The following is a 10,133-nucleotide window of genomic DNA, read 5'->3' as shown; positions in this document are numbered from 1 at the left end:
TATACTATGGTGTAAAAAAAAAATACGAGTTCCTCTTTTCCATTTTTCATGAAATTGGTGGCATTCTTGAACCATTTGAGGTTGAAATTCTCTATTGTTACAGTGAAGCAAATGTTGAACCTGATTCTTTAGCTAAAGGAGGTACTTTTCAATTCTCATTGGTGATTATCAATTTCATGTGATGTACTTTTATGTATTTTGATGCCCTTGTAACTTCAAAGATTTATAGTTAATAAAAGCCTAGTGTTAATGTTACAAAAAAAAAAGAAAAAGAAAAAAAAGAAATGCCCAGTACAAATATCATCGCACGTGCTCTTCTCTAGTAATATTTAAATTTAAAGTTTTAAAGATTAAACTATGCATTTCCCAAGAGGATTTGCATTTCTAATGGCATTTTTTTTGCTAAATAAAAAGAGAATAATAAAAAAAAAAATTTAAAAAAATCACATTTCCCTAAAGCATCGAATGAAAAAATGCATGCAAGATCCAAGAGACCTAGAAGTGACACATTTTTGTATTGAATTTAAAACATATTTTGACAATGATCCTTATTATTTTTTTAGCATTCTTTTGACCCTGATTCCTTCGAATCTTCATTACATGAATAACATCAACAAAAAAAAATCACATTCTAAACGAACCTGTACTTTAGGTCAGGTACACGTACCGTACACGGTACGCGAAAACCCCTCTCTCTCTCTCTCTAAAAGACAAATCCCATTCCCTAATTCTCCAAATCTCTCTCCCTCTTCTGTAAGCAACAAAACCTAATCCCCAATTCTCTCTCTCTCTCTCTCTCTCTCTCTCTCATTAACCAACAATACCCATTACCCAATTCTCCATCTAAGCAACAAATCCACTCTCCATCTCTCTCTAAGCAACAAAACCCATTCCTAATTTCTCTCTCTAATCATTGTAAACACTTCCCAATTCTCTCTCTCTCTCTAACGCACAAATATGTTTCAATAAGGAAAAGAAAATCCTAGGGCAAGGCAGAAAAATAGAAGAAAGAAAAAAAAAAGCGCAACACAAAGGAGAACCGTCGGATCTCAGAGACCCCCAAAGCCCCATCTCAGATCAATGGCCGCCCCTCTTCCTCGTCTGCTTTCCGAGAGATCTCCGTTATCTCGATTGATGACTTACCAGTTTTAGAAGGTTTTAAGGGCTGTTGATTTTCAGGCAAGAGCTTGAGGGCTATTCCCATTGCAATTAGTAGAAGACCCGTGCCGTGTTGCTCTGTCAGTGGCTTGGTAAAGATGATATAAGAGAGAAGGAGCGTCACTGCCTTCCTTGCAGTTGTTATCTACACCGAGTTAGAAATTACTCATGAGAGACGAACAATTTAATTTTAATATAATTCTAAAATACCTATAAAAGAATACATGGTCATAATCATTGTTGCAAATGGGTAAAATGTTAAATAGTTAATCTCTAATACATAATTTGATAAAACTTCCTAAATAACCCTGAGATATGAACTATTTAATATTTTACCTATATCTTATGATTTAATTTCAACATACTCATCAGAAAATATATGATCACGACTTGAAATAGTTGCATAAAAAGATTAAATAGTTTTCTCAAGTTCCATTCCTTCGTAACCTTGTCAAAAAATATATATGTATTGAATAGTTTTATCTAGTTTATCTCTTTTGTGTAGTTTGATAAATTTTCACAGTTTCTGTTCTCTCCTAAGTAAAATATTTAAACCATTTCTCAATTTATGCATGGCATTTCTTTTCTTCTTTTTTTTGAGTAGTTCAATGGCAGGAATAGAACTTCAGATTTAGTCCTGTCAATTGCTAACTACTCAAGCCTGATTCCTTGGACATGACCCATGTTAATTAATCCCTTTGGTATTATTCCAATTTGCCAATAGGGCCAATTTCCTAGATCAGCCAGGGGAGAATCGATCGGATCTCTTTGGTATTGTTCCAATTTCCAGAACAGGCCAAATTCCTGACCGGCCAGGGGAGAATTGATCGGCTTGCTTGCGGATATGGATTGGCAATTTGCTTATCGGACCAATTTCCCAGATGGCCACTTTGACAGGCCGATTCGGGATTCAAAAAACTTACTGGAAACTAACTCACTTAAAAAAATGGAAGGGCAGATAAAAGACAAGGAAAAAGGAAAGAGACCATGGCAGTTGTAGCAGCACCAAAAATGGCTATGAGACTGAGAACTGAGACTTGCCCAACGAACGTTGCCATAGCTTCAAAAACCAGCACACCGTACACGTAAAGGTGCTGCCAAAAAAACGAATTCAATGAATTAAATAAATTCAAAAGAACAATAGATTATTCGTATTAATAATCATTTTAAAATATTAATTAATGATTGATCTTTTTAAAATATTAATTAATTAATTCGAAACCATTTAATTGCCCAGCTGGCCGTTCATGCGGATCACGTCGCCACCAATTTCTCATTTTCCCAACGATTTGGAAGAAAGCATGGCGATTTTTTAGGTAGTGGTTAAAATTAGTTTAATTGAAGAGATGACACAAATGCCCAATCCCATTAGCTATGGGAAAACTAATTCTAAGACATAAAATTATCTTGTTTAATATTCGGGTTATAATATGGGTGCAATGTAACTCGACACTCGCGAGCTCATCGTCAACAACGAAACAGTCATCTGTGCTTCAATCTCATATAAATTATATTTTTATAGAGACCCCACCCTATAATTAGTAAATGAGATATATAATTAGTAAATGAGATATACATGCTAGCTAAATTCTGTGTCTTTAATATGAATGTGTCGAGATTCAAGATATTCCACCATCCCAAATAGATTAAAAGGCCGAGTCTAGCTCAAAACTAATATCGACGATATTGTTATCAGCTTACTCCTCCCATTGAAGATCAAAAGGTTGTGGGTCCCCAGATATGTGGGCCCAAAGGGGTTCCCCATATCTATTTTTTATTGATTAAAAGGCTACAAAAGAATTGTGGGTCCCTAGATATGTGCGCCCAAAGGCGTGCCCCATATCTATTTTTCATTTTTCTGTTGATTAAAAAGCTAAAAAAGAACTTACAACTAGTATCAAGTGGCAATATATTGTTATCAGCTCACTTGTAACCCTTTCAACAACCCTTTCAACAAGGATTAAAAAGTTGTGGGTCCTTTGATATGTGCCACGAGCGAGGTCATATGTACTTTCATCCCAAAATTGACCTTTGACCCTCATTGGATTTCCACTAAAGGAAGGGGTATCATAAGAGTTTGGATTTATCCTTTTCTAAAAGGGTAAAGATTGGCCTTCTTTGCAATTCAAGAAAAAAAGGAGGGGTATTTCAGTCAGAAACACACCTGAGAGCAAGAATTCCACGCCCTGAAGAGCTCCCCAGTCAAGAGCATGGGAGGAATAAGGAAGGGCAGTCCAACAACGGTGGAGCAAAAAAGCATCTCCATCTGTGTTTATTAGCATACCAAAAAAATATTCAAAAACTATTTTACATCATAATACATCAGCAAAATCCCACTTTAATTAACAATAGTTTATCCACATGCTGACTATTCTAATGAACACTTCAATAGCTAATAATGAGTACTAAGAAAAGTCACCTCTAAATATCTCTACCTACCACCAGTTATTCAAAAATCGCATGCGGGTCTGACCAGATAGATATACTAGCAATTTGTGGCCAAAAAACCCTGGAATCGCCCTAACCTCAAGGTTTTCTATTTCTTTTTTTTATTGATTTTTGCTAAATATATAGCCTGCCCAACTTGAGAATTCCCAGAGTAAGACCCGGCAAATAAAAAACAGACCCTGATGAGTTCAGCCTGTTTTCGATTTTTTGAGTCTCTGTTGGAGGCAATCAATAAGTCTATCTCTAGATAACTCAATAGACGTTTTGGTGTGTCGTGGCTTGCAACTCATAAAGTCCATAATAACAAAAGAAAAAATATACAATGAGACCATTTATTTTGATAAAATGTGGTTACAATTAATCTTGACCATTGAATGTGAAATTGAATGCATTTGTTCCATTGACCAAACTCAAAACTTCAAAAAAAATCTTTTCGAAGTTGGTGACACACTCAAGCTATTAGATTTCGGATGGTTATAAGCACTTGTGACCTACTTGTATCAAAGGTATATAGACTCATTGTATACTATCCTTAAACAAAAATTGAGAGACCATTTGATTCTTTCTCTAAACAACTTTACATGACTTTCAAAACTCTCTCGCTAGATGCCTAGAAATCCACCATTTCAAAACAGTGTAACTGAGTATCAAGAACATGGGTTGCATAAAACAGTTTTTAGCTCCCCCTCTTCTAAAGAGAAGAATAAAAAGGGGAAGCATGGGATGCATGAAAGAGTTGAATAAAGCATTTTTATGCTCCCCCTCTTCTAAAGGGGCACATAAAAAGGGGAAGCATGGGATGCATGAAAGAGTTGAATATGAAACATAGGGGTGCACAAAAGAATTGCATAAATTGCATATAATTACCCAAAAAAAAAAGAATTGGATATAACACATTCTCTATGCTCCTCACTTTCAAAAAAGAACGTGGAAAAGAGAAACATGGATCTCGTGAAATGGTTACCTGCAAAGCATTCTCTATGCACCACCTCTCTAAAAAGAATCCAAAAAAGAAAAACATGGTATGCATGAAAGAGGTTGACTCTCTCTCTCTCTCCCCGCGCGCGTATGCAAAGAATCATGAAAATGAGCAACATGAAATTCATGAAAGAGTTGGAGGATCACCTGCGAGGTTTCGGGATTCATGAGGAATATGGCTTCCTGTAAATTCCCGAGAAATGAGTCCATGACTAGAGCCCCAGAGACCATTATCACACCAAGAATGCTGAAATTTGGGGATGTATTAGCATCTGCTAGAGTAAAAAGTATCAACCCCACAACTAGCAAAACAGCTGATACATATTCATGGAGCGGGTATTTCCTTCTCAGTCCTGGAATGAAAGCCCCCATGATCATCACTGGCAATACCTGTGGCCAAAAGTTAGAATAATTTGAAGGAATTGTTGAAAAGAAAAGAAAATATGCGCAATTAAGTGTCTAAATGCAGCGGTAATTAAGCTTTTCTTAATAGTACGAGTTAATTAAGCATTTCTTCCCAAAATCAGACAAATGAAGCAGAAACAATGAAGTATAGGGATTACAGTTATATGCCTAAAACTCATACATATTCAACCTTTTAGGTTAAACAAGGAACAACATGAGGCTCGGAAAACAAAGAAGAGGGAGGAATTCCAACTAGAACACAGTTAATCAATGAAATCTCAATTAAGTAATCGCTTGTGGCCTATTTTGCACACATTAGTGTGGTGGCAAGAGCCTTGTCAATGTGGCAGCTTACAAAGATAAAGGTGTGAAAATGACAAGCCCACCAGGGTTTTCCATATCTGTGGATTAAGCCGTAAATGAGAAATGAGATGTTTAGGACCCAGGCCTTAGTAAATAGCTCAATCGGTCATTTTCCACCTTTGGGTTAAAGCCAGTAAGAAAAATCATCTAAGTTCTCTTTTCTTTCCAAGATGAAAATGTCAAAATGAGAGAGACAGATAGAGAGAGAGAGAGAGAGAATTCAATACATTTCTTCTGCTTAATAGGATTAAGCAGATCATCAATTGTTAATGAAAAAAAATGCTTCATCTAAAGGAGTTTAATGGCAATTTGACCTTTGTTGATTTGAACATCAATTGTGCAGGGTAATTGAGGAAGGCCAAGGACCCCTTGGTTAACCCATGGGATCCCATCAGGACAGCAGAGAGCTTCACATAAGTCTTCCATGGGTTCACCATGTGCTTTGTGCTGAACCCTTGCAAATATATCAGTGCTAGATAGACAAATCCTTGCACAAAGGTGAAGTACCAGCCATAACTACATTAAGAGTAATATTCATCCGAAAAATCAGAAGAGATAAAAGACTAGATAAAACAATTAATGACCAAATACCGACGAAGTTTGTAAATACCTGAAGTGTAGCCGGTTATACACATATTCCTGTGATGTAGAGAAAAACAGAGCAAGCTTGGTTACAGAAAAACTTGTGAGATGATATTGAATTTCGAGTAAAGAGCTCATCAATGAAACCCAAGAGCCAGGAAAAGCACGTAGCAATGGACAACTAAATATCCTCAGAAGGGAAAAATGCAATTGATTATGTGCAGATTCTTAAAACAATTCTGAAATCCTACCAAGACCATTTCAAGAATATAAAGAGGAAAACTAGGGGGGAAAATGTAACCGAGAGATTTTGAGGATTTTAACAAATCGTCTGATTAAGAAAAAGCTACAAATAGATTTCATGAAACCCATCTGATATCTTGTTTCTCCATTTCTCCAATTGGGTTGGTTAGATTCCATTTTTTCAATTTCCCGATGATTGTTTTTTCAATACTTCATGTTTGGGCATGGTAAGGTGGAGATTCGAAACCAAAAGCCTGAAATCGAGAGTAAAAGAATGCATCTTGGTGATTAGGCACATATCAGTCGCTGCAAAGCCATAATAAAATAATCGTTATCTGATAAGAACCAAAAGCTTCACTATCAAAAGATTTTCAGAGACAAGACACTTTCAAATGAAAAATATTTTTTGAGCTTATGCAGTCTTCTAAAGAATTAAAAAGATAAACTAGAAAAAAATTAAGAAAATATAAAAATCAAACTAGAAAAGGAAAAGTGAACTGACAAAAGCAAGAGTGAGAGCACCCAAGATCCTTGTCGACTAAGGTTTTTAGATTCCTTTAAAATGAAAGTGCTCAGTTTCTCTTGAAAAAAATAAAAAGTAGAACTTCAAATCCTTCAGTGAAAAGCCTTCCTAGAAGCACTCCCAAAGAAGAATTAAAAATGAAAAATAAAGGAAACAGCAATATGCTCTCAAACCCTTGTGCAAAAAGCTTTCTCATTAAAGCTATTCTTGAAGTATCAAGTGATACATAGAAAAACCTAGAGCCTTACAATAAAACTTTGTAAAGGAATTTCTCTCACTAAGACCTGGTGTGAAACCAGAGACCCAAAGAAACACAGACCCAATAGCCATAAGCATTATGGAAAAATAATAATAATTAAAATTATGCCAAACAAGAAGAAACAACAGCACAATAAACACACATCTTATTATCTGAAATCCTCTGATATATATATATATATATAAATAAATCTTAAGCTCTGAATAAATACTCCAAGAAAAGCTTACTATGAAGTAGTTACAAAAAATCAATACAGGAAAGCAAAATTAAGGTAAATAAACAAAAAAAAAATAAATCAATAGAACAATCAAAGGAGAAAGTATAAACGTAAATCTAAAACTTCCAGTCCAACAGAATAAAAGAAAATTCTAAAAATCTGAAAAAATACTGCAAAATAATTGAACTCCAATGAAAAATCGCATTAAGTAATGTGAGCAATTACTAGAAAATCGCTTGATTAAGAGAAAATAATAGAGCTTATTAAAGTCGTAATACGTTCCTTTGTGAAACACATTAAAGTCTTAAAACGCTTATTTGTGAAAAAGAAAAACACTGTGCCATTGAAATATCTCTTATATTCTTTGGTGAAGAACTGAACAATTACTCATATAGTTACTCATAAATTATATAATATCAGAAAACTTACTTTAAAGAACTTAAAAAATTCATTTTAGAATAAGAAGTCCTTCTCAAACTCAACAAAAGCGACAGAAACATAAAATTCGATCAAATTTATTCCCAAAAATGCGACTGAAACATAAAAATCAACAAAAATTCTCTATAAAGTGAAGCTCAGAGAGTTAAACAGGCGACTAGCAAGGAAAAACCGGAAAAAAATAAGAATCAGAATCCATTTACAAACGTCAATGATCCCTAAAGCTTCAAAAATGGTGAAAAACCATGTGCATGCAAGCGAAGAAAGTGATCATACCTCACAGACGCCATTAACGAGGTATCCAAAGAAGAAACCAGAAGTGCATAGTAAGAATTGCTGCCATTTAGGTCTTCCTGATAGTGAGACCCCTAACAGAGACCTCGCTTGCTCCTCCTTCTTCATCTTTCTTCTCCTCAACGATCAAAATCCTAGAGAGAGAAAGAAAGACAAAATCCTAGAGAGAGAAAGAGAGATGTTTCTATATTCAACAGCTTAGAGAGAGAAAGGCCTCTTTCTCACAGAGAGAAACAGAGAGAGAGGTTTGTTTATGCTAAAGTAAGAGAGAGAAAGAGACACTTTCTATGTCGAACCAGAGGTAGAGAGAGAGAGAGAGAGAGAGGGAGGGATTTCTAAGGGTTTGAAGAGGAGCAGAGGAGCCCAGATACTGTGCATGTTACAGTTGTAAATAAGGGGGAAGGGGGAAAGCAATTGCGTGTTTGGGGGAAGAAAGGATCGATAAATGGCACAAAAGACCTCTGAATTTTGCGCTCCTCTCTTTCTCTCTCTTCCACTTTCTCTCTCTAGAGGCGCTTATAAACGTGATCAAAGCGGGAAGGCAGGCAGGCGTGCGGGCCTCGTTATCGAAGAGGATAGAGAGAGAAAGCCGGGAGAGCGATTTCCCAATGGAATAGTTTTAGAGAGAGAAAGACTTCCGGCTTTTAAACTATGTCGTATAGACGCGCGTACGCCTCTCTAACTATCATATGGAATCAGGTATCAGAAATTTGAACGGACCGATCCGATACGAGTAAAAAAAATCCTAACATTAAAAAATGACATCTAGATTGACACATTCATACGATATATAAATATTTTCATAAAAGGTAGGAAAAATATCTCTATATTTTTTTATTTTTAAATTTTATTTCACAATAAATTTAAATTTTTAAAAAATATATTGAGACATAAAAATTGTAAATTTTATTTTTTCTAACCCCTAAAGTTAATTTAAATCTATTTTTTAGGCTAAACAAATCTAAAAATATATCCCTCTTTTAAAAAGCATCTTGGACAGGAAGAGAGAGAAAGAGAAGTTTGGAATATATACATAAAGAGAAAAAAAAGATTGGGTTTAAAAATAACATGCCTTTTTCATATTTGTTTAGGCAAAATAGCGGAAGCTTTAGAAGACATCTTTTGAAACTTTGAATTTATGAAGAAATAAAACCTAAAAATAAGAGATATGAATATATTTTTCCATATATATATATATGATCTTATAAGACCGTACTCCACCCATGTGTGTAGGACCCTAAAGGATCACCATTAAATTTGGCATGGATCTATAGAAAAGTCAAGTCTCACACCAATGTGATAAATTTTGTAGAGATTCGTGCCAACTTTAATGGTAATCTTTTAAAATCCTACACATATAGGTGAGAAAAAGCCTTATAGGATCATTACTTTTATATATATATATATATATATAATCAAATTAATAATTCAAAAAAATTACTTTGTGAACTTTAATTTTATTATAAAAATAAGAAAAGTTTAATAATACTTGAAATAAAGCCTTTCAATGTTCAAAACTAAATAAATAAGTCTCCCCTACGATTTTGAATAGAATGAGTTAGACCAAGACAAGTAATGCAATGTGTACGAGGAAGGAATAATAAGTAAAAAAAAAGAAAACAGAAATAATAACACAAGCGCAAGCAATGAGTAAGACAAAACTATAAACTTCTATTAACAAAATTTTACAACTTGAAAACTGTTTATTAAGACAAAAGAAATTTATGTTAAAATTTAAGAAGTTTTACACTTTAAATGATAAAAGTATTGTAAGCTTTAAATTCTAGCAACTGTTAGTACAATACTTTCTATGACAAGATTACTGTAAAATTTAAAAAATATCAAATAATAGTACAAGCTTTTAAAACCAATAAAAGATAATTTTTGAGACAAAACAAGGCACAATCCAATTCATACTATTAATGACAAAAACGATAAAACAATAAAATAGATGAGAGAAAAGTTGAAGAAGAGAAATTAATATCTAGTGGTTCACACATTGGACAGCGAGAAACTTGTAGGCCACAAGGCTTGGAGAGAGAAAAATCAGCGCGTCGCGGCTTGCAAAAAAAGAAACCCTAGAAAGTTTCATAGTAGTTGAAATAAGCTGTATTTTTTATTGATTGTAACAATGATCTATGGAAGCCATGACTTAATAAATTAAAATACTTTATATTTTTCTATTCTAAACTGTTTGTTTTATTCTAAAATACTTGTTATTTTTA

At 34.2% G+C, this 10,133-nt stretch overlaps 1 protein-coding gene across 1 annotated transcript; it reads right to left on the bottom strand.

Annotated features, from left to right (window-relative positions):
• Nucleotides 1-492: 492 nt before the first annotated feature.
• On the bottom strand, nt 493-8,671 carry LOC18447770 (UDP-N-acetylglucosamine (UAA) transporter family). Its single transcript, XM_006857857.4, has 7 exons — nt 7,891-8,671; nt 5,963-5,991; nt 5,667-5,868; nt 4,732-4,974; nt 3,323-3,424; nt 2,145-2,252; nt 493-1,303 (listed from the first exon to the last, which is right to left on the bottom strand). The coding sequence occupies exons 1-7, from the start codon at nt 8,014-8,016 to the stop codon at nt 1,073-1,075; spliced, it is 1,041 nt and encodes a 346-aa protein (XP_006857919.1). The 5' UTR covers nt 8,017-8,671; the 3' UTR covers nt 493-1,072.
• Nucleotides 8,672-10,133: the final 1,462 nt, after the last annotated feature.

Source organism: Amborella trichopoda, chromosome 9 (genome assembly GCF_054954075.1).
Source record: "Amborella trichopoda isolate Santa Cruz 75 chromosome 9, AtrichopodaSantaCruz75HAP2 v2.0, whole genome shotgun sequence".
In the NCBI taxonomy this organism is placed as follows: domain Eukaryota; kingdom Viridiplantae; phylum Streptophyta; class Magnoliopsida; order Amborellales; family Amborellaceae; genus Amborella; species Amborella trichopoda.
The sequence above is the reverse complement of the archived record's forward strand: the minus strand, read 5'-3'. Positions and strand labels throughout refer to the sequence as shown.